Below are 24,664 nucleotides of genomic sequence, written 5' to 3'. Positions count from 1 at the left end.
ACGAGCCTCCCAAGCTCTCATTGGAAGGAGAAACCAGAAAAAATGCTTATAAACCAAGTACTGTGGTAATGAAGGGACAGAACGACACCACAGTGTTGCAAACCCACACTGAAACATGGCGCTGCTGGTGGTGTTCCACTGTTATTAAGTCAAACACCAATTTGACTCCACCCTAAGCAAAGGGAAGCAGCATTTTACTCTACAGAGACATGATATAACTTCAGGCTGGCATCCGTTTCATCCTGCAGTTAGATCAGGATCCTAAAAGGTTTGTAAGAACTATCAATACCAAAAAATGCTGACTATCATAGATTCTAGTCACCTGACCTCAAGCCAGCTGAACATGATCTTGAAATTCATACTTTCCGATCTTGACGTCTAATTGAAAGCTTGGATTGTATGAATAAGACCTATGTAAAGTCATTACCGACCGGGTGTTATATATATCATATAAATGCACAAAGACACTCTGAAGTTGTGGGGCTCCTTGAGTCTCTTTAGTGACACAATATTCCAAACACTGGTGTGGTTAGAGAGGAAAACAGTCTTAAATAGTCTGGAAGAGATTAAAACTTATGGCTGTTTTGAAATGCCACAGTTCTCATGAAGTCAACACAAATACATGATTAACTTTATTCTATCTCACAAATGTAGGAGAATTTGATACTCAGTGAATTCTTGTAAACTACTGCAATGTCTGCCTTTGATATGGTCAAAATAATGAAACAATTCAATAAAATCAACCAAGCAAGCACAGTATCAAATACTCACAGTTGAAGATGCTGTTAAATCGTTAAGGAGCCATCTTGATGAGTACAGTTTATAAAGTGCACTTGATCTGAATGTATCCAAATGAGACTTCTACAACAACATACTGTAACATTCAATTAGAAATTTAGCTGTAATTGATTAATATTCCTTAAACTGACTCCTGAGGCTTCCTGTCTTACAACACCTGAATCTTTGAGGAAGTATGAAGCACTTCTCCGAACACAAGAACAGACTTGAGTATGTTTCAAAACTCTCTTATACATATCAGAGAAGCTGATATTACCCACTAGTGAAGATTTTTTTTAAGCAACGCTGCCCTCTTGTGTCTCAGTAAAACTTGTCATCTTGTCAAAAGAGTAAATTTTGTGTGACAAACAAATATAATAAATTCTATTACAGCACATGTTACAGACATGTTTATTTATTGTAAACTTTTGGAAAGGCAGGGCTGAATGAAGACAACTAAACTTTGTTGTAGCTGCAAGAAAACTAACATTTTGGGACTTTTTATTGCATCTTTTACAACCATGAGAGCTGTCTGGGCGTCATGACAACGGTCATCAAATGACCCAACTAACCTCTCTCACAGGATCATAAAGTAAAGACTACAGTTCTGTGTTATTAGGACCTAGCAAGCTATGTGGAGAAGATGATGCGGCAGGATTTTTAACAGCAACATTGGAATGTGTTTGGAAACATGCAAACACCAGATGTACATATTGACTGTATGTCAATTTACAATGTGTCATTAGCACATAAACATATGCACAGCTGTAAAGTAAACGTGGGAAGAGAGCAGCCGACTCTCCACATCCACCGATACGACACTGACCTGATCAGAGGTACAAACATAAAAATAAATGTGCGCTCTGGAATTTGGCCGTGAGAGAGGAGAACTGTTTTTACTGTCAAGGTTTGTGCAAGTTCTTGACCAGGCTGTTAAAGCAATAGCCCTGCAAACGGTGATTTAAATGTAACATGGCCATCATGGACAAGAACAAACAAATGCACAGTCTGTGTTCTATACACTATTTACATGTCACTTAGATTGCATACCCCGTCCGAGTCTATTATACTGTGTGTGACACCATGTTGTTTATCATATCAATCAGCAAGCAACCAACAAAAATAGCTATATATCATGTAACTTACTACGGCTCAACAGCAGCTTATTTTTATATAAATATAAATATATTATCTTTGCAAATACTTGCAGATAGCAGATTAAGCAAATTAGCGATTTGGTACAAAATTAATTCTTTTTTCCCCCCAAGAGGAGAAACACAGTGGCATGAAAATGCAAAAACAGGTTTGATTAAATTTGCACATGTTTTCCCCTTTCAGAATAAAATGCACTTTTTAAATGGGGGGCCTGCTGACATACATAACATGAGTTTCCACTTACTGAATGCAATTGAGATAAAAACCTAATGTTTTGACTCATCAAAAGAGTTCTATTATGTACCATGGGTAATAAGACTAGGGTGCTAGAGGATCACCGTGTTTTGAGCAGCACTCTGTACATGGCGAAGCCCAACACTGCAAACACTGTGGCCCCAACACTCGCTCTCAGCCAGAAGGTCGAGCTCTTCAGGTCTGCTTGGCTTATGTGTCTGTTAAACAGAGAGAAACAGGCCCAGGAGACATGAATGGTGAGACAGAGGAATTGATATAGAAATAAAAAGGATTTTCTTCTTCCTAGATTACTCATAGTTTAAAGATTTAAAAGACATCTGTGGATCCTTTTTTGCACTCAAAACACAAAAAATAAACTACTGAACAGCCTGGCATGTGTTTTAAATCAAAGTCAGAAACGGGGGTAGAAAAGAAAGATCATGTCAAAAAACAACAGGAAGAACAGATGACAGTAAGAATTTAGCCTTGACTAATGGAGATGCTGGAGGAAATGCCAGTCATTCAGAGGAGGGAGGTGCAGGATTCTAGTTATGACATGAGACAACAGGAGCAGAGAGGAGTAATGACAACTCTGTTAGATGAGACAACGGAGACACACTGTGACATACACAAAGATGACAACGCAAGAGAAGCCGATACCAACTGGGGACTGAGATCAAACACAGAAAAAGCTGCTTGCGGTCTTTATACAGGAAAACAAACTGAAATATGGAAAAAATGAAATACAGCCTGGACAAATGATATCCAAAAGAACTGATGAGGGAGAAGGAACAAACTGAAAAGGACTCTGACAACATGAAATGATTAAAGGACGAGGTGCCAAGAGAGAGAAAGACCTTAAAAAGACCGAGAGATAAAATAAGAATCTGAGGTAAAGCTAATATCTGCAGCACCTCAGATTACAGGCTCACAGAAAGACATGTAAACATCATACTAACTGAAACTTTCAAAAATAAATCTACTCAGTACAGTGCAGTAGTGTACCGATAACATTTATATTATAAAAAACAGCTGAGCTGATGGAAGCATGTCAGAGAAATAAAGAGAAGTTTGTGAGAGACCTTCTGAGTACCACAGCGTAGAGTTTGGCCCTGACCGTCTGCAGCAGCTCAGAGTTGAGGAAGTTCTGACACAAGCAGAATGTGCACCGGTTACAAGTGCACATGCAGCGCAGCCGGGCGTGGCTGAGGATAGGAGATACAGACACCCACACACACACCAACACACAGCAGGATTTACATACAGACGGGAGCAAAACACACACAAGGTACAGGGAGGAGAGAGAAAGAGAAAAAGTTAAAGTTGAAAGAGGCCGTTAACAGAATCCAATGAGAACAGCTGGACAAAAAAAAAGTTTTCAATGTTTCTCCTGGAAGCAAAAATAGAATTATATCAAATTCTTCATATTTGAACTTTATACTTGAAGAAAAGAAAGAGCAAGTTTAAAGAGGATGTTTTTGTATTGTGGATTACGCAGTCCCACAGCTGGTTGAGTCTAGATGGAGGTCTCTATAAAAATCTACTCTGTGCTGACTGACTGACTGCACTGAGTGTGAGCCTCCGGGAAAGATCAACCCCACCGCTCAGCAGGGAGCCCATGTACCTACAGTGCACAACAGTGTGGCATCAGACTAAAAGCAACATGTCCAGAGGGCGGCCAAGTGCATTAATGCATGTAGACTGATGTCAAACAGTGGCACTTGTAGAGAGTAGGAACATCCCTACAGGGAACGAGGTTACAGTGAGACAGGGAAATTACAAAGCTTCTCATGAATCCTGACTGTGTGCAAAAAAAAGCAGAAAAGGAAAAAGCAAGTTATCCACAGACAAAGAAACACTCATAGATTTGCAAAAGCACGTTTTTGAAGGTCAGTGGCAGAGCCTGACTTAGCCTGATTCCCCGGCTAATCCAACAATAGGCAAAGAGGTGGAACGAGTGAAGCGGAGTCTGACAGATGACAACTTGGCAGGCAGCTAGTTGCTACACAAGGTGGCCTCAATTTAAATGAGTTACTGTATAAACACACACACACACACCGAGCTCTCATAAAAATGATCTAGAGACTTTTTGTACCAGGTTTGTTAACAGATTTCTGTGGTAAAGTTGGATATTTACATATGTGGGTCTCATTTGTAGGAACTCAAGTAGTCATTTGAGGAACCACAGAGGTTGGGTTAGGTTCTATTTCAGCCCTACACACACTGCACACATCTGAGTGAATTTAATCTTATAAGAAGATTCAATATATTGAATAACTTTGGGAACCCCTTAAGGGAATCTATTGTAAAAATACATTTATAGATCAACAGCAGTATAGTGATCATACGTACGGGTACATGGCCATTGTGGTGAGTTTGGTGTAGATGTCTCTGCTGGGAGGTGCGGCTGCATTACAGGTGAAGGACTGAGGAGGCGGCATCTTGTGCCTCCGACAGAAATCCAGAGGGCTGCAGCCGTACATCTGTTTGATCTCTGGCAGGTCAGACTTCGCTGCTATCATCATACATGGTGTCTTACTATCCATAAAGTATTGCTGAGGGAGGAGGAGGAGGAATGGTATAAATGATTTTAATGTTTTTTTCAAGTGGACGAACATTTGTCTTTTGATATGACATGAAGAAAAGTTTTACCTTGAAGACTTTGGCGCAGTATTCAAAGGAGAAAGGGTTGCTGACATCATAGACCAGGCACACAATGTCACAGGCCAGATCAGCATCAGACAGATAGTCGAAGTCAGGAAACACTTCATGAAGCTGGAGCAGAGGAGCACATCAAAAGCTCACTTAACTATAATCAAGAATGCAGTTAGTGGGAGGATAAATCAGCCATGTTAGATATTAAAACAACAAAGGAAAAGCCTGTTGTCAATTCTGGAGAAACTAGGTTTTCAGGAAATCTTCATTAAAGCAATTAGCTCGTTATATAACAACCCAACTCAGAATGAAAATAAATGAAAAAAAAACTGTCACATAGAAATGTGGTACAACACAGCGCTGTGGTTTATCACCACTTCTTTTTGTAAAAAGAAGGCGAGTTGGTAGGTTTACACATGTATGGACAATGCTAAGAGTTGTCCTCAGTCACGGATTACTTGGATGTATTGTAAACACCGTAATGTCATGGTTGTATGTTATACACTGAAAATAAAAAAAGAAAAGCCTATTGTGTTCACACTTGTACAAGTACACCAGTACAATGCTAATGCTTTTGTTCAAGCAAGTAGAAATGCTTGCTTGACAAAAGCATTAGGGTGAATAAGAAGCTTACATAAACAGCCAGGTAAGCACAGCAGACCACAAGCTGGACCGGCTCCATGGTTCACAGCTGACAACCCGACATACAACACACAGTGTAAACTGTGCATTGTGTTTTTATTGATTTATAGTTTTGTTATTATTTATTTGACACAAGTCAGAGTTAAACAAAGCAGAAAAGTAGTAGCAGGACTGATACTCACAAGAAGGTATTTCTCCTGGCCGTAAACATATGTTGTACTGATGGCATAGTAGGACCTGTGCTCCTCTTTTATAGTTTTTTGGCGCTGAAATGAAAAAACAAAAAAACAAAAAGCCAGAAAAGTAAATAAATCAAACTGTCACAGGGGGTTACACTTTGAATGTGTGCTGCAACAGAAAACACTATGCTGATCTATTTTTCCGTCCAAGCTGTAGTCTGTGATTAACATACTTGTTCTAATAATTAATTGATGTGATGAAGATGGTGCCCTACTCACTGCAACACATATCCAACACATCCTTTTAAAGATAGCGTCAATGATTATGGTCAAATACACAGATTTGTGAGATAAGGATCCCTTCATTCTAATAGCTGGTCTGTGCAATAGGGGCAGTAAATCTGACACATGCCACAATAATTTACTCATTACTACATTGTTAAGGGAGAAATGACCTCATTTTAGAACCCACACCCGCAGCTTTCCCTTTGTATTAAAGAACTCTTGCACAATGACAAGGTAAGAGCTTAAACCTTAAACTACGCTGTTGACACTATACATAATAATTAGATATGATTAATTAGATTAATTAGATCCATGCCACTTATGTACTAGTATTCATTTCTGCTTACCATGAGGTTTCGACCAAGGAAGCCTTGAAGAAAGCCGCTCTTTCCACTGCCAACATCTCCAAAGACATTACAGCGAAAGACGCTGCGCTGGGTCTGCTTCTTCTGCAGGTCAATCTTCTTAGTCCTGGTCACTGCAGGAAGCAAACACAAATGGAGGATTCAACAAGTTAAACTGCTGCTTCAAAGGCTGATGATAGCAAAGTATTAATGATGGTAGATTTACCTGTAATTCCTGATGCGTGAGACTCCTGTTCAGCTATAATTGAGTATCCAAGGTAGCCCAAATACTCCAGACATCGCTGGACATCCAGATATGTTGTTAACCTGAACAAAGAGCAATATGAAAGTTAAAGGAATTTGTCCTTTTCTTTTTTATAATAAGGGCATTAAACTTGTACTACCGGAGTCCACCAGAGGGCTCCACAGGCAGAAAACAAACACAGCTCCACACGTGGAGGCTTCAATTTCATGCCTACTTACGTCCACTGTGACAGATAGCCCTGGTAGGTGATCCAGCCCTGCTCATTAGTGCAAACTGTGTTATTGACATCTGGGCCCCAGGGCATGTAAGGGAAAACATCAAACAAATCCTTCAGCTCCTCTGGTGACAAGGCACAGTCACGGTCCTAAAACACAATGATGTGCAGACAGGAGAACAACCTCAGACAAGAATCCTTTACAGTGGACTTTAAAGGGCAAAAGTAAAAGGAAACAACTGCTCTGAAATACATTGTTTGCCAAGTGTAAATTCTACCTTGAAAAAAACACACACACTTGTCTGAAGTGCACATTCACAGTGGAACACTAATCACTACCACAGAAAACAGATCTTGGCACAGGCTGTCACTTTCACTCTCTGACTCTGCTTTCAACCTCACAGCTAATTCTCCTGTCAATCCCTCCTCAGTTGGATCACGCCTCAGCAGGTGGTCACTGCTGGGTGCGGCTGTGTGTTGTGGCTTTCTACAGTGCTGGTTACTGAGCAGCGTCTTGTAGGTGTAACTGAGGGCACAGGTTAAAGTAAATACAGAACCTGACGCACAGGATTATACCTTGTCATGTTTGTCAAAGACGCTCTGGAGGAAGAGGTAGGCATTGTGGTTGAGCTCAGTAGTGCAGTCAGGAGGAATTTTCAACCTGGAGAGAGAATGTAAAATCATAAAATAAACAGCATTGCTACAAAGATAAATTGTCACTGTTCACACATACAAAGTTTAAGTCATTCTTAATATAAACTGTAAATTCAGGACATAATCTGTCCCTTTTCATTTCCATAGTGTGATGTAGGGCAAACACATTGTGCCCAAAGCTCGTCTCATGCTTCAAGGGCAATATTATGTGTTAGGAATAATAATTTCACAAGGACTGCAAATGCACAACCAATACATTTTTACAAAGCATCAAGTTTCCATAAAAAGTCAAGGAAGATTACCAAGTGAGCAAGGCCGTACAGAGGCTAAGGCCTAATGCTAAGGCTAAAAAAATGTCATCCTGTCTAAACTGTGCTATGAATTACACACAACAATTTTGTTGTTGTTGTAAAACTGCCATGAAACTGTTTCACAATGACAAAAAATGGCAAAAAAAATACCTACTTAGAAAAATAGCATGGCAAAAGTCACAAACAGCAAACTCGTATTTTGGAGTGAATTATGGCTCTCTGTATGTTTAAACCAAGATCCAAAAAGTGCTAATACTGCTAGTGAAGGAGACATGCAGAAGGGAGGGGCATAAAAATTTGAGAAAGGGTTTCATAGGGTGTACACCTCCTAGTGCAGAATAAACATGTTTTTGTGTTCAAGATTATGAAAACCAGACCACTTGTTGTTGTTGCTGGGACACTGCAAACTGTGAAACTCACGGAGGGAAGAGATAGTCCTGATTTAACTCCAGGTCATCGTCGTATCCAAACCTCCTCAGCACTGTCCAGGTTGTTTCATGGCGACCTCGCTGGATGAACAGCGTGTGAAGGAACAGGAAGCCTATAGAGATACATGACAGCACCACCAGTCAGGATTGCACACAAATACACATGAAAAAGGACACCAGTCAGTTCCTTCCTACCTTTAAGAGTTAGGCCATTGTCACACACACCATCCATTAAATTCTTCCTTACTACATTCTTTACATCCTCCAACGCCTGAGGCTCCAATGGGGTGTTGAAGCATGTCCGCTGTGAGCAGTCAAATAAAAACAGCACGTTGTCAAAATAAGGTCACTGTTTTAACCATCCTAGAGGGCCCAATGCAAAATGTTTGACTCACATACATTAACCAACAGATGAATTACCTGGAAAAAGTTGAGCTCATTATCATTGAGAACTCCATCATTGTCTAGATCGGACACTTTGAAGATTCGAGTCAGAGCTTTTATACAAAGTGGCTTCATCTGGAAATCAGACAGACAAAAGATAACAAAGTCCCTGTGTAGCATAGTGACATAGAGAGTTTCATGAGTGGTGAATGTAAATGTATTCAACTGCTCATTTTTGCTCTTACATCTTTTTTCTCAGGACAGTAGAGAGGGCCTGTGGGATGCAGAACTGCCTTCTGGGCATAGTAGAACAGCTCTGAAATGTTCTTCAGGTTCTTTGCTGAACACTAGAAGGAAAGAAAACGGGAAGCATATACACACTGTGGTATATACAATCCAGGAAAATGAGGCATGACATTGATTGACATGTTATCTGTGACACTGTGACGGGTTGACCTGCCTGGTAAAGTCATCCCAGTTTACCTGCCTGTGTGCGTTTATGTCTGCATGCACAGTATGTGTAAGTGTGAGAGAGTTAGTGTTAAGTAGTCGGCAGACAGGGTATTAACACACACACGCAGGATCTGTCTGAGCGACGCGTCTGGTCTTATTAACCAGCTGAAAAAAACACACAAGTGATGCCATTAAGAGAGCAGACAGTGAACTCAGCACAAACAGCAGAGGCGGCAGAAAGTCTCACACACACTGACTACACACTTGTGATCATCTGATGGGTTTGACTCAGATATAGTAGCATAATCACACTATAACATGACTAAATGTAATAAAAATGGGAATTTATCACATTAAATTCCTGGCTGTAATGCTGCATGTGGTGTAAATAATCTTAAACAGAGGGCAGCCATTTTAACTGAGCATAAACAGGAAAGCAAAGCCAATATGGTTAATGTGTATCAACAAGACACCAATCAATATAGCTGACAGTATTATCTATAGGCTCCGACATCAAACTGTAAAATGCTTTGATCAATTACTAATCTGTAGTTATTCAGTCAACTGATAAGCTCCTCTGACTAAAAACGTCTGGATGATTACAGTTGTTCCTCTTGTCGACATGTTTTGATGAACTGCTTCCTCTATTTATGTTCTCTTTATTGAGAGATAGCTGATGAGTTTGTGGCCTAAGGCAGAAGGAGGTATAGCTCTGGTTTACATGCTAAACTCTGAGTGATTAGACAGAAAATCTAAAGTAACTTTTGTGCATTACCCAAGCAGTGGGGGAGTGCTCCTTCTTACAGCACGGAGAAGATGCTGAAGATGAGCCCTTTGAAGAACACTGGTCAATGTCACAACAGACCACTAAATGAATTAAATATGCAGTTATCCAAAAGTACAAGTATCAGCTCACTGCTGAAACTGCTAAGACCCAGCTGGCTGACAACCTTGGCACAATCTTTTTTTTAAGTGGAACCATGGATGAAATTTGTCCTCTAAAAAAAACAGTGATAAAACAACTATCACAACAATGAAAACAACCTCCAGCTATCACAACAAGACAAACCACTAAAGCCTCTGTTTTGAAGGAGGCAACATGAGCCCCAGCTGGGAAAGATCACACAGTTACAGAAGAATACAGAATACTACACTGATCTTCAAACAGTTATGCAAGAAAACAAACACTTAGTAGGAAATGCACATAAGTCCACTTTAGTGATGGCTGCTATTCAAGAATGTGGATTTGAACCCACTGTATTCACCTGACTTACCCCTCCACACATCTACATTTTCACAAGATGGGTTCAGTAGTTGATATTTTGACAGTGAACACAATACAAATAATTTACACAACCACAGGACTTGGTGCATAATATAGTGAAAATCAGTTTTCTAATATTGATTCCTTCTACCTTGAACTTTCACATTAATCACCCCTCAAGAGAGGAAAAGGCATTGAGTTGTGTTTATGTGCCTTTGACACTGTGTGTGTGTGTGTGTGTGTGTGTGTGTGTGTGTGTGTGTGTGTGTGTGTGTGTGTGTGTGTGTGTGTGTGTGTGTGTGTGTGTGTGTGTTTCCTTGACGTCTAAATCGATAGCACTGGTACAACATTAAACCTGAATGTGTAGGTATTTACAGGCTAGATGACATGCTTCCACTGTTACAACACTACTGCTGAGAAACAGCAGCAGCAGTAAACAGGACAGGTCACCTTCTTACCTCAACACATGTCTCTATCTCGCTGTACTGGTTCATTATAGGCAGAATGGTTTCCATGCTGCTGTGTTCCACCAGGTCGGACTTGTTCCCTACCAGGATCAGGGGAACCCTAGGCAGATCAAAAACATATTAATAAATCCAAGTCTAACACAAGATTCCTCCAATTCTAAACAATACTTTGCTCTGTATGGGTTTTCTCTTTACTTATGTCACAGTGACTGAATCTGCTCATGAGAAAAGCTTACAGTCCAGCAGCTGTAAGAAAATCACCCTGTAACTGAAGACACCTTTATGCAAAAAAAAACCTGTTCTTTTGCATTTTCCTGCTGCACCACACACAGCACCACACTATTTTTGTACACACCTGCTGTCCTTGTCTGTGTTCTCAGTAATGAGAGGGATCCAGTGACTGGTCACCTGCAAAAACAGCAATATCACAGTGTCACACTGACACATACAACAAACAAATTATCAGCATGCTAGCTGTAAAGACACATACCTTCTCTATGGACTTCTTGTTGTTGACAGAGTACACAATGCAAATCACATTTGCCTGTGGGGTGGGACCAACACAGACGTCCATAAGTATATCACCTGGACATGAATACTTTTTCACTGAGCAAAGCAAAAATAATGCACTGACTGACCTTGGAAATCTCCTGAAACAGCTGCTCATCTGTCTGCTCGGCCTCTGTGGGGGGAAGATAAGCATGCTCAAACAAGAACAAACACACTGCCGCTCTGTGTCAGCTTACTGAGTTCTTAAAGAACCTGAATAGTCCACAATGTGCGTGGGAACTCTCTCTGGTGTGACATCTGCAGGTATGGTGATCTCCTCAGCTCGGTAGGGAACCTGATGAAGACATAAGTGGCACACCGACTCAGACATGTTTGCAATGGGCAATTAGGCTGACTACAATAATTCAGGCAAATGAATGGTGCTTAAGCAAAAAGAGGAGAAGCCGGGTGCAGGAACAAACACACAAAAGGGAGATAACACAACAGAAATGCCTTCGTACCACGTCTGGGAACTCCTCGCTGACCAGCGACATGATGAGAGATGTCTTCCCCACCTTGGCTGCAGAGGATGGAAGACACAGTCAAGAACTTTGTCTGAAATCTTTCCATGAACTACAACTGCAACTCAAAAGTGTCCAGTATAAATAACCGGAGGCTCAGAAAATATGAGGAAACACCCATGGATTTTTTCCTGTGTGGAGAGGCATCCACAGCATGAAATGAACTGAAAACCTCAATAGACAAAAGTCACTGGACAAAAATGAGGTTTAAGCACATGAGTACTTGAGTTCTATTTCTTTCATCTTAGCTGTGTGAAAGGTGCAAATATCTAAAGTGGTCGTGTAAATATGAGACAACAATCTTCCAATAGTATCCTGATTTGTGTCACATTTTGGTTTGGATTACATTCATGACATGACACATGTATAAAACAAATAGAAGCCAGTGGCCTAAAACACACACACACTCCATCATGATGAGGACTCAGCATCACATGCCCGGCTGGCAGCATCAGTGCGAAGCGAACAGTAAAAGGCTGACTCTGCACACACACACAGTTTTAGATAATAGAAACAACACTTACGCTCTCCTACTAACAATATCCTCACGTCCTTGCGCATCTTCTCCGGCGTCGTCGACCAAGTAGGTAAACCGGTCTGTGTGCAACATTTAAACTCCTGTCTAGGTGAAGGATACAGCCAGCCAGCTCTGCACGGCCTGGCTCTCTTGCTAACAGCTACGTTCGCATTTATACTCCGGTTTGCTCTGGTTCAGAACAGACGCTGCACCGTTAGAATTCGTACAAATCATTAAATATCAACGAGGCGTTTACCTTTATTAATAAACTACGCCTGCCGACCGCCGCCGGACCGACTGACCGTACGGCTGCTACTGTGTGCAGCAGCCCGCTAATCACTAACTTGACTGTTACAGCACAGCAGCGTTAGCGGGCAGCCGGGACGCTAGCATCATGCGTGCTCTCCGCCACGCCCCTTCAGCTGACAGAGGGCGAGCAAAGATCGTTTATTGAACAAGTAACACATAGAAATGTGTCTTTCTTACAGTCGCTCTGATGTTGTGGTCTTAAAGTTCAAGTAGCCGTTTTCCTGATCGTCTGTTTCAGCTCCGTTGTTAAGTCACTCTGATGACGCTTCTCGTACCGGTAAAACAGTGCGGAGTGAGACATCTTACTTTTTGCCTTGCTTTTGAATATTCTGATCAACGAGCGCCCCCTGCAGGAGAGGAAACTAACATTCATGTGTACTGTGTCATATTTTTGTGAGCATCTAGTGGGGCTTTATTTATCATTCAGTGAAATACAATATATATTTCTTTCAACAACAGTTTGTTCTTTAAAGCCATGGAAACATTCTATTTATGTTTTTAATTCAATAATAATATAAATGTACATTATTGTAAATATGATCTACACCTAAATCACAAAATTATACACATATGCTGCATTATTATATGTATATTGCTTGCAATGGAGATAAGTCCACATCTGTGTTTCTGATACATGTGTAACATTTTAAAAACCACACACACACACACACACACTTGGTGAGTAGCACTGTACAATGGTTAAACCAAAATAATCATCTGCATGTTTTGATGTGGCAGTAGTCCATCGTTTGCTGCAGTGATAATCCACCCTGGCTAATACCCAGAGCAACAAAGACATCCACTGTACTGGGATACTGTATAATCCTAGTCTGTCACCTGTGACATAACACTGAATCACAAAATGATAAAAACAGGAATTTATGTCTTGTTTACTGGAAGTTGAACATCAGCTTTCTCAGCAGAGGATGTACTTCCCACAGCGGGTGAACAACTTCAACCTGCCACAGTCAATGACAGTCAGTCCATCCTCACAGCCTCCATTACAGTCTGCTACACTGAGTGACTGCGTGCATGAACCTGGGCATGTCATTGGAACTTGAGTAATATGTAATTTGTTATGGGTCATAATTTATCCATGCATAAATCATTTTGATTCTGATGCACAAGCCAGCATTATTGACAGTGATTTCTCCAAAGTGTCACATAGTAGATGTGTGTCCTGTGCAAAGTGTGCAAATGTAAAAACAAGTGTTTGTCTCCTTTTTTGCAGCCACAGCAGCAGCAGGTTCAGGAGGATCCTTCAGTCCTGAAAAGATCAGGTGAGCTGTCATTTCCCCCTTCTCAAGTTGGCTTCATCTGTACCAGAGAGACACAGACCATACATTAATATGTGACAGAGGAAAACATTAGAAGCACCGTGGCAGATGTTCACCCTACTTGCATAGTCCTCTGGCGTCATGGGTTGAGAGATGATCTTCATGAAGGCCTCCAACCACTCCCTCTGTTCCTGCTCCTGCTCACACATAAACACAAACTGCCTGCCTGGTGTCTCCAGCATGATCCCACAGTGCCACCGGCCTCCTCTGGTGCTCCGGCTGCTGCTCTCTGAAACAGAGTAGCCGTGGCTCTCCGTGCCAATAAAGACGGCACCCAACTCTGAAGCATCCTGATGGACGATGAGCACAGAGACAGCACATGTGCATGTTTATATATAATGATCGACTTTTTGTTCCTTGGAAGGATTTATTTGCACAGTTCTTTGGTTTATTACCAGTGGAGATTTAAAATACAGAAGCTTTCGCTTCATGGAGCACAATGTGAACCACCTCTTCTTGAAGGGCTCTCGTTGCTGAAAACGCACAAACACAATCCAATTAATTTGGCAGAAAAAAGAAAAGATGATTATTTAACGGTGAACTCTTCACCAAGCAAACAGACCGTTGGACCAGTTTTCTCCATGTACCCCTCCTTCAGGCAGTGTGTTGTTAACTGATGTATCAACTGTGGACAGACACACAGGTAACACTGTTAGATGAGCACAGAGACAGGCTGACACTTTGATTATAGTTGCAAAATATTTAGCTGTGATTTAAAATCTGTCTCACATCCTTGTCTTGAAGTGGGGGATGTTTCTTCAGCAGGTATGCCAAGCGTGTTGCCCGAATAGCATTGAAAAACGATACGATCATCTAAAAGAGGGTCAAGACACACAGCAGCATCTCAGGAGGGTAAATCTTCACTTGCAGTGATTTTGTTGTCGTGCCAGACTGCCTCACCTCCCCATTCTCATGGTAAACAAACAGGTTCCTCGTACGTTCGTCCTCCATGTAGGAGATCTGCAGACCATGAGCATGACCGATCTTCTCTGGCTGGAAATCTGCGTTGAGATCTTTCATGCTGATAACAGCTTTGGGCACTTTGGACTTTATTTAAATGAGATCATTTCATCAGGAACAAAAGCATGTGTTTCATAAGACATTGAAAACTGGATGGTCACATAGCAAAGAATACTCACATCCTCTTTAATGAAGTATCTGAGAGTGAAGTCCGTCTGAGACAGCAGAAACATCCTCTTGAGAAACTGCTTGTTGTCTTTTCCTTTTTTCCATAGTGTTGCCTCAAACAGATCTGGGTTGGACACATTGAAAAGATACTGTATATGATAGAAAATAAGGGATATTAGAAGAATAATTCCTTGCTTGTGTAGGAATAGTTACCCGTGCTGTATGTTTGAACATGGTTGTTTTCTCCCGTGAATTCTCTTCTCTCATACTTAGCACGGATCCACTGATCCTTAAGAACACTGAAAGCACAGCAAAGTAAAAATGAGCCATTAGTGTTTAGCTCGATATAAATGTGTAGGCCTGCCACTGATGAGTAGCTCCACCTCCGTACCCATCCCTTACACTTCTGCATTGTTTCTATGAGCAACATGACCCCTCCTCCTGTCCCATTCAATAAATAGACTATTTGTCCAATCCTCACTTTTCACTTCTGCTCAGTTAATGAGGTGAATTGCCACATGCCGTGACAGTCACTCACATGCAGTCTTTCTGTTGTGGCCGGTAGAAAAAGGCAGGGACACACTTCTCAAAAATGGCTCTGGCAGCAGAATTTCCTCTTTCTTGCATGAACTAAAACCACAGGATTTGAAAACAAACAATAAATATGCATACATGTAGTCACTTTCCAGCAATTAACCAACTAGTTAGCTACTTATAATAAGAACTGATAATGATAACTGGACCTTTGCTGCACAGGAGAGTATTGTAAACAATAAACACATTCAGTAAAGTAGACATTATGCTTCATTATGTGTCCATATTATAATCACAGATTCATCAGTACCTCTACTAGTGAACTGTCCCACAGATCCAGCCGTATAGATTTGACTTTGCTGACAGCAGGCAAATTACGATGCATCCCTGAGCAGTTCAGGCATATAAAGACACCCAGAGTGTAGGAGGCCCAGTCAGGTTCTGTCAGCAAGAAGAATGTTTATTTTATTTTGGAACTAGATAAACTCTGCACACAGTAAACATACTAAAGCATATATTCATGTTGGTCTTTATGTGTTTTTTCTGTCTTCCTTTCACACACCATGCTAATTTCTTTTGACACTATACTGATGGTATAAAAGTGTCTATATGAGGAACAATTAGGTCATACAACCAATACAGAGCAGTTACCTCTTCCCCCTTGTAAATGTTTATTATAAACCATTAACTGGTGATACTTTTTATTTAGACATGGTTCTGTTGAACCAAAAATGTGGCTTAGTGTTACAAGCTAATATTTACCGTTCATATGAACTGAGACATTCTTACACATTTAAAGCAGGTTTTAAAAAGTTATGTTACCATATTGATTTTAGTTTTTACTCACCAGGAGCTCCACAGTCAGCACACAAGTTGTTACCTGGCTGTCGCACCAAATCAATCAGGATCCTGTTATTTCTTTCCAGGCTGGCCATAGATGAGGGTAGTCTCTGTCAGAGAGACGGTCAGATCCCAACAAAGCAACTACTAGGTATTAACTCCATGTTGACTCTACACATTGTATGACTCAAAGCTATTCTGGTCTGTAGCAGGTGAGAACGTACTTTGTTCTGACTGGCCAGTGGCCCATGTATTTCCTCTTACCACAGCAGCATCATGAAGTTGATTGTTCTGCACACAAATGCAAAGGGTCTAGAAATAACAGAGAAAGGAAGTGAAAGAGACGTCACCCTGCTGCGGGGAGCTTGACTTACAGTATCAGGCTCATAGGCTGGTAGCTCATAGAGGTTTAATATACTGTTTATGTTCAGGATATTTTACAAGCCTAAGACAAAACAAAACATCTCCATGTAGGTATTGATACATTATGCTTTTTTGTTATTTGTTACGCTTTTATGTTTTATGCATTATTCGTCTTGTATAAATCATGTACACATCATCAACAATTGAGTATGACAGAGTTTAGAGAAACATGCCATGGGTCCACTTTGAAACACCAGCCAACACATGTTTTTTTTTATATTTTCAAAGCAGTTTTAATGATTACTTCTCAAAACAACCTCTAACTCTTAAATCTAAAAACTAAATAAAAAATAAGCAAACGCATCACAAATATACAAAAATCGTAAAAACTAATTTTGTACATTTAGCCTACACAGCCTCCGTATAGCAACTGCTTTTACCTGAATTTCGCAAGGGCGGAACTAATCAATACCGCGTCGTTGTTTCCCGCCGATCACTTAAAACCGTTGGACCCAAAACAGGGAAAGGGCGAAGTTATTCAACTTACATGATGCTTTAAATAAAACGACTTAATTTTAAACAACAATGATGTGGCTCACACGGCGATTTTTGTTGTCAGTCATCCAAAGAGGTAAATATATGTCGTAGAATTATCTGTGTGTTTTACTTCTTGTGTGTACGCATTTTAATGTGCAGTAGGCAACGGTGCCATGTATGCTAGCAATAACAAGTTAACCCTTTTGCTTTATTTTCTCCACAGCTCAGTATGCGGGTCAGTCTGGTTTGTTCCGTCGCCCTCTGCGCGGTTCCCTCCCCGAGTTGGAGCTGCGGTACCTCCAGTGCACGTGTTGCTGGAGAAGCCGGGTTCCCGTGGCAGGCTTCGAGACCCTGAACGCCACACTGTCTTCCACAACTGATCCCTGCAAAGATGATAATAGATCCTTAGATGAATGCTACACCTCCGAACAGCGAGACATCATCCTCCAGCTCCTCAACAACGCTACACCGTCCGAGCTGTCCAAGGTGAAGATGCTGAGGGGCCGCAAGTCGCTCAACATCGTCGATTACAGGACTAAAAACGGACCCTTTAAAACTTTGGAAAGCGTGGTGAATGTACCACTGCTGAAGCACAAAAGCGCGGTCACTGTCTTCAACTCCATTCTTAACCCGGTTAAAAAGGAGAAAAAAACGAGGATACAGCTGGCCAAGTTTATCAGGCCTGAGGTTGACAAGTCCTGGTTGGAGGTGAGCTTCTGGTCTTATGTGTGTGGTTGGTGCTCCAATCTCTACAGCTGCCTTTCTGTTATTGTAGAGTTTGGTGGCATGGCAGTGAATGTCTCATGAGGTTCTATTTTTTGCCACACTTGCTTGATAGCATATGTTAGTATTAGAATCGTTCATGCTGATCACTTGCTCTGCTTTTATTCAGGAAGCCAGTTCCATAGTGTCAATAGTATGTGGGGTTAATAAAATCGCATGGGCACATGTGGACCAAGGAATGACTGTATTGGCTTGGCAGCAGCTGGACTGTCCTAATTTCCTGAGAGGAACATACATGGCTTCTTCCTATTTAACTGATGTGAGTACATTAGACTCGGAATCCATGTTATTCATAGACATTTTCACTGTAACACAATATAGCAGTTTGTAATTTATTTATTTTGCAAACAGGTCTCTTTTGTGGTGGAGTGCCTCCCGTTGGCAGATTTCTATATAATAGAGAAATCCTCCATCTCAGTCCAGAATACAGCTCTGTTCCCTGTCATGGCCCATATGAGGGTAGTGGAGGCAATGCTGTTTGCTCTGCTGGAGCCCAGAAACTCCCCAGCAGACACCAACATACCTCCCAGGTGGGAAAAGGGATTAAAGAAAACGCATACATAATTATATCAATATTTTTACCAAATATGTTTTAATAAAGTTGAGTTTTTTTGGTTCTTTCGCAGAGTTCTTAACATGATGCGAACTGTAGTGGGACGCCACTTTGGCCTGATGGTGGGCGAGTCCAGAGCTAGCGGGGCGCAGGCGGTGCGACAGCTGATGACCGAGTCAGTGGTGCAGAAAGTTCCCAGGGTGAGCTTTCCCAACACGCTGCTGGTAAAGTACAGGAATTCCTTCAAAATGGACAGCAAAGGAGGAGGAGAGGAACTCTGTGATGCTCTGCTTCAGGCTGTTGCTTTTTACGAGCTGCTCAGTGAAGCGTCCTCTTAGCTGCCACTTGGACTGATCAGCACTGCATCCACTAAAGCTGACCTGCGAGGTGTTGTTCTGAACCCTTCGGCATTTGGCAGAAGAATTTGAAATGCTGTCCCATTAACAATTCAAATGCTGTTTTTGGAAACCTGAGCATGAGGTCTTGGTTAAAGTAATAGCTGTCATCTTCCAGCAGGCACTTGTGTTGGTTTGTTTTAAATCAATTCTGTGGAATAAAAGAATGAGAAGAACACTTTATCATCTTTGGACACTTGAAATCTGAACAACGCAAGTACTTTATATTCTAACTGCTCAGATTCACTTAGAAAAATATTTTTATTAACTTTAAATTGTTGCACCCATGTGTAAATAAAACATGAATTATCATCTCATCTGTAGTAAATTCACTTCATTAACAGGAGTTATTCCATTCTCAGACCTTTTAGGTGAAATCTTCTGCCAGGAGTTGCAGCATTGACTTTGAGAGGCCCAGGTGTACTCTGTGAAAGTGGGTCAGACATCTATGGTGGGAGATGACTTAAATTATAATGTGCAAAATTACAAAAGTCCTGTTGTAACTAAAGAGTAAAAAGGTGTTTGTAGGATGAGAACATACATAGATTTAAATGACTCATAACGATAACAAAACTGGTCCTAACAAAGAATTTACATCACCAATTACACCAGATTTCACTCTCCATTTAAACTGTTTATTTACATTCGACCCACCTCACTGACTCCTTGTCTTGTTGCTGTGCTTCATGAGAACGGCAGATGGAGCGAAGGACCGGCATGTAGTCCACACTGACGGCCTGTCTGTTTCCCAGCAGGCTGAAGGGTTTACTGCTGAGCACCGCCCTGCTCAGTTTGTACCTCCTTTGAGACACACTAGAGGAACAGACACAAACATTACACGCTTTTTCTGTACTCGATAACTACATGCATCATAGACGATGAGTGCTCATTTCAGGAACACCTTATTAAAATTTTAGCAGGCAAGGGGAAACCTCACCTTGGTGCACAGAGAGGTGGAAATGTAAAGTGGAGGCTCCTTCTCTCAGGAGAGGCAGTTAACCCAAGTCTGTCCAGAAGTCGTGTCCAACTCTCCTCCTCTTGTTCCTTCCTAGAATTTTGGGCTTTAGTCCACACCTCAGACACTCTCCACCAGCACCTGTGACACCCTAAACCTTCAACAGCTGCCTGAATATCAAACACAGCCTCCTGCCTCCAGCTCTTTCCCTCCTCTTCACTCATCTCATCTAACAAGCCGTCCTTTAACGCTGCTCCTGTCCACATGAACGCTTCAGATGTGCAGGAGCCTGAAACAAGCGAACTCTTAGGTGGCAGTGTGGCATCAACGAATGACATGAGGTCAAAGAAGTCAGCCAGAACAGCTAAACAGTCAGTCACCACTTTGTCTGCAGTGTGTTTAGTCTTTTCACTTGCACCTGCAGCTTTTGCACAAGTTGAACTGGTAGATGATGTGGAGTCCACTGTGGTGTTACACTTCCTTCGGCTAAGCCGTGAGATATTCTTGATAGACTTTTTATTCAGCACCCTTGGATTATTTTGATTCAACTGATGGGTGTGAGGATTACAGGATTCACTCTGCAGCCCTGGGTCAGTCACCTGGTCCAGGTTTCGGACTGGATCTCCCTTGGCCTCTTTGGACAGAAGAAGCCCCAGGTTGGAGTAAAGTAGAGGAACACCTCTTCTCCAGCTCTCAGAGAGGAGGTTCAGAAGCTCGTTCATGTCCCTTTCAGACCAGGACTGACGCTGAAGATTCAAAAGCAGAAAGTGTTAACAGGCACGATTCATTTTTCCCATAGGGATGGTGTAAAGAATCGTGAATACTTGCCTTTAAAATGTTCAGCACATGGTTTGGGGTCAGAGTATGGAGACCCAGCATGTCAGCAGAGCAACCTGTTTCACATGGAGGAACACGAGTGAGGTGAAGTAAGTCCAAAAAGTATACCTCTGCAGTAGCATCTGAGCTTAGATGGCAAAATCAATCACATTTCTGAAAGTCTATAGAATTTTTTGTTCGTGGGGTTTTAACTGTAGCTTATGTAGAGAAACATACCCGCAGCACAGACAGGGTTACGTGACAGAGCTCCACCTTGAGATGTCTTTCTTCCACTCCCGTGCACCCAGAGCTGCAGCTGCAGCAGGCTGCGTCTGATGTCACCGTAGTGGAGCTTGACGAGTCTCCTGATGTCATCCGAATCCAGCCGCACCTTCTCAGCCAAACACACCAGCTGCAGGTAGCTGCAGGCGTTCACCTCAACACAGATGGGAGTTACTGTGTTCAAACACATTCATTTCACACTGAAGCTGTACTCAGAGGCAGAGCTGTCATCCACTTACTGCTGATGGCTCTTTGAAAACGATTTCCTCCAAGCTGCAGTCAAATCTCTCTTTAAAGAAGGGATCTGAGGAGGACATTTGTTTTGCATCAACGCTCGCCATCAGATGTATTCTGTTCATAATTACACCGTGTGTTAGTTTACCATTTGTGGTCAGAATGACCGGTCTTTTTGTGGTGCTCATAAAAGCTTTAACAGCGGCAAGGAAACCAACATCATCTTTAAATATGACATCAACCTGCAGGAGCAGACGGTTGCAAATGGATCAGATCAACATAACTAGTAATTTAATGACTTAACAGTGTAGTGTTTCCAAATGGTTTACCTCTTCAAACAGAATGAGCGATGTGGCTGTCTTTTTGTCCTTAAGAGCTGTTTGATCTGAGCCCGCTGTCGTGTCACCCCCTTGCTGGCTGCCTGGTGTTACAGATAATGGCAGGCCACCAAAGTGAAAGAGATCTGCTTTCGCCTTCGCCTTAAAGAAGTGGGCCAAAGTGACTGTGGCTGGTTTAGCTTTTCCTTTGCGACCAGACCGGCCAGAGGTCCTTGCTGCCCTCATTTTTGAGGTAGAGCTGACACTTTTTGGAAGCACCGCTTTTCCTGTTTAAAGAATACACATGCGTGTGAAAAGGCATCTAAGTGGTAATGAGATTTTTGTACCTGTATGCTATATACAGGTACAAAAATCTCATTACCACTTAATAATGATCAGAAAAAATGTCCTACCAGGTAAACTCTCAGATTTCATGCAGCTGTTGGTGCTGTAGTTGTTGAAGTATGCTGGTTTCAGGCTTTCTTTCCCTGACGTCTCCACTAGATGGGACTGGGTAGCCTCTTTCAGCTGAGACAGAACGTGGCGCCCGCTGCGCTGTGAGGAGCAGTTCACCTCGAATACCTTGCATTACAGAGAAGTCAAAGCATTAACTGGCCAAAGGACTGAGTAGTCAAGAAGTCAGTGGTGATGATGAGTAAATTTAGACTCAATAAGGAGGTCCTGCTGCTTAAGTAAATACATTAAAACAGCCATCTGCTTCTTTGGTGTTTTATTTATATTTTTCGTTTTTATGCACACATGTTAACAAATACCATCAACAATAAATACTTAAGCTACATTCATATATGAACTTCTGATATGGTCAAAATGAAACACCCTAGCATGGATGCTAACATTGGAACTGAACACACAGCTTTTCTCACCTTGAAGCCGAGCTCCTGAGCGCAGGCGTACACTGCAGCACTCTTGCCCACACCTGAAGGTCCAGTGATCAGCACGGTGTTGCACAGAGGCTCCCCTCCTCCATCCTCTGACCCAGCCTCACCCTGGAAGTCTCCACAGTCCCACGAGCCTACACAGGAGGACAGCCATTACTGTCCCCTACACTCCTCACATAAAATACATCAGTGAAATCATGAGCAATAAAACTGTAGTGATGTGGATGACCTGAGAACAGCAGTATTGTGACTAAACCATAAGACTGCTGATACCGTTACTGTTTTCTTCCTGTTGCTGTTCTTCCACTTGTCTCCTCTCATCACAGACGGCTCTTATTTTCCATGTCTTCAACCAGCTGAGCTCCACAGAAAAGATTACAAAAAGAAAGAAAGAAAGGCACAATTTAATCAATTTAAGTCTAACACAGCAGTGGGAATGAGAGGTAATCCCACAATATAAATTTCACCTGTGCAATTTATTCACTGAGGCTGGATTACCAATGACTTCACTTGAAAGCTGAGGGCTGTACTTGTCTGTCCAGAGAGTGTCTTCACAAAAAGAAACTACCGGTAGACAAAACAGAGACAATAATTATTGTTGCCATTTGAATGTCACATCATGCAGCATGTGAGAAGTGTTACCTCTCTCTGAGTTTTTAACACTCTCTCTCTCAGGGCTGAGCTCACAGTTGTTCATCAGGCTTTGCTGCCTCAGCCTGTGAGTACGACTAAGCTTGCTGCACCTGGGCTGCTTCTTCGCACTGATGACAGACATTTCCTGGACATCCTGTGCTGACGTGAAACCGGCTACACCCTCTGTAGTGACACTGTACCTCAGACGCTTGCACATCCTCTGAGGGAGTTCATCCCCTCGTTTCCGCTTCTCTTTGAAGTGATTTTGTGTAGAGGACTCTGCTTTGGGAAATAAAGAGATGCAGCTGGTCATAAAAAGACACCTCTGCATGCACATAAACACAAACAAACTATGCTTACCTGTGGATTCAAACTGCTGCAGCACATCACTTGCTTTCCTCTGCAAACAGCTGAATACTGCAGGGACAGGAAATGTTGGATTACATTTTTGAATTTCCTGCAGACAGCTGTGCAGGGATGAAGCAGGCAGCTGGTCCTCCTTTACATCATCCCCCAGAAAAGAAAGCTTTACCACAGGCTCATCTCCATCACTGCTACGTTTACATTTCCGGGGCTGTGCAGCCTGTAAGAAAACTGGTGCAATTTTTGCGCACTGAACCTTCCTTTCCTCCTTCACTGGTTGAGTTTGTCTGTCGCGTTCAGCAGCATTTGAGCCATACTTCTCATTTGAATCACCAGGCGAAGCTTCGTCATCAGATAAGACGATCCACACGAAGGGCGCTCGACCTTTTCTTTGACACGATGCATCCTTAACGCGTGTGCTTCGCTTCAGCTTGTTTGGCATCGTAAAAGTCTGCAACCTCAAAACCTGTGCGGTAACATTTTGGATTTGGCGCTGGGGTGTGTACGCAGGATGCCGACAACGTCACACTATGCGACGCTAAGCTTTATAGCAAAAACTAATTTTCTTTTACGCTAGCTTGATTGTTTAGCCTGTTTTAGCTAAACAATAATATGCAAAATACAAAAATAAAATAAAACAATAAAAAAACACAAAAAAGATAGTAACCTCTGGATCAGTTTTGACATTTGTCGTCTCATCGATCTATACGGTGACGTATAAAACATGCGCCAGGCAGGTTCAGGTGCAACCAATGATCGTGAGGGAATCACGCAGAGGCTTTCGAACAGGTTAGCAAACTATTCAGATATGACAAAGACACGTGTATAGTTTGCTCTTAAATGTTAACAGGAAAATTATAATTACTCTATGAACTGTAATTAATAGTTTTCTTTAATCAGAATAGTGACAGCTCTTACTTTCATCACCCCCGTCTCTTGGAGGCCAGGCTTTTGTAATCAAAAGGTTTCGAGATTTTATATAAGCTCAAAAGCAGACTTTTAATGTAGTAAACATGTTCTGAGAAATGTTCTAAAAAGCATAAAAACGTTATTGTCTGATACATTTTTCAAATCAAAAACAGGAGACC

At 41.8% G+C, this 24,664-nt stretch overlaps 4 protein-coding genes across 5 annotated transcripts; 1 reads left to right on the top strand and 3 right to left on the bottom strand.

The window, feature by feature from the left end:
• Window positions 1-1,105: 1,105 nt before the first annotated feature.
• Window positions 1,106-12,697, bottom strand: LOC114440721 (mitochondrial Rho GTPase 1-A-like). 2 transcript variants are annotated; one of them, XM_028413171.1, is made up of 20 exons: window positions 12,306-12,697; window positions 11,722-11,780; window positions 11,474-11,555; window positions 11,350-11,393; window positions 11,202-11,255; window positions 11,067-11,119; window positions 10,703-10,811; window positions 8,773-8,874; window positions 8,564-8,662; window positions 8,339-8,447; window positions 8,136-8,256; window positions 7,327-7,411; window positions 6,755-6,900; window positions 6,498-6,598; window positions 6,275-6,405; window positions 5,646-5,729; window positions 4,819-4,941; window positions 4,519-4,721; window positions 3,249-3,371; window positions 1,106-2,384 (listed from the first exon to the last, which is right to left on the bottom strand). In XM_028413171.1, exons 1-20 carry the CDS (start codon window positions 12,340-12,342, stop codon window positions 2,267-2,269), a joined length of 1,983 nt encoding a protein of 660 aa, XP_028268972.1. In that variant the 5' UTR covers window positions 12,343-12,697; the 3' UTR covers window positions 1,106-2,266. The 2 variants fall into 2 exon arrangements, with proteins under 2 accessions (XP_028268972.1, XP_028268980.1); XM_028413179.1 differs by lacking the exon at window positions 3,249-3,371 and having other exon boundaries at window positions 1,110-2,384.
• A 393-nt stretch (window positions 12,698-13,090) lies between these two features.
• adap2 (ArfGAP with dual PH domains 2) lies at window positions 13,091-16,689 on the bottom strand. The gene is made up of 12 exons (XM_028403928.1): window positions 16,671-16,689; window positions 16,454-16,556; window positions 15,917-16,047; window positions 15,611-15,702; window positions 15,286-15,371; window positions 15,084-15,196; window positions 14,845-14,991; window positions 14,674-14,757; window positions 14,507-14,569; window positions 14,340-14,417; window positions 14,006-14,234; window positions 13,091-13,924 (listed from the first exon to the last, which is right to left on the bottom strand). The coding sequence occupies exons 2-12, from the start codon at window positions 16,539-16,541 to the stop codon at window positions 13,896-13,898; spliced, it is 1,140 nt and encodes a 379-aa protein (XP_028259729.1). The 5' UTR covers window positions 16,542-16,556; window positions 16,671-16,689; the 3' UTR covers window positions 13,091-13,895.
• Window positions 16,690-17,298: 609 nt separating this feature from the next.
• Window positions 17,299-19,357, top strand: tefm (transcription elongation factor, mitochondrial). Its single transcript, XM_028406633.1, has 5 exons — window positions 17,299-17,440; window positions 17,570-18,054; window positions 18,239-18,388; window positions 18,481-18,659; window positions 18,756-19,357. Exons 1-5 carry the CDS (start codon window positions 17,395-17,397, stop codon window positions 19,018-19,020), a joined length of 1,125 nt encoding a protein of 374 aa, XP_028262434.1. The 5' UTR covers window positions 17,299-17,394; the 3' UTR covers window positions 19,021-19,357.
• On the bottom strand, window positions 19,119-24,018 carry atad5b (ATPase family AAA domain containing 5b). The gene is made up of 15 exons (XM_028429340.1): window positions 23,574-24,018; window positions 23,223-23,495; window positions 23,048-23,144; window positions 22,854-22,936; window positions 22,566-22,714; window positions 22,095-22,263; window positions 21,694-21,968; window positions 21,513-21,606; window positions 21,370-21,434; window positions 21,086-21,284; window positions 20,861-20,925; window positions 20,015-20,778; window positions 19,732-19,890; window positions 19,442-19,523; window positions 19,119-19,228 (listed from the first exon to the last, which is right to left on the bottom strand). Exons 1-14 carry the CDS (start codon window positions 24,016-24,018, stop codon window positions 19,445-19,447), a joined length of 2,916 nt encoding a protein of 971 aa, XP_028285141.1. The 3' UTR covers window positions 19,119-19,228; window positions 19,442-19,444.
• Window positions 24,019-24,664: the final 646 nt, after the last annotated feature.

This window comes from Parambassis ranga, chromosome 1 (assembly GCF_900634625.1).
Source record: "Parambassis ranga chromosome 1, fParRan2.1, whole genome shotgun sequence".
Lineage (NCBI taxonomy): Eukaryota > Metazoa > Chordata > Actinopteri > Ambassidae > Parambassis > Parambassis ranga.
Note: the sequence above shows the minus strand (reverse complement) of the source record. Positions and strands in the feature narration are given on the sequence as shown.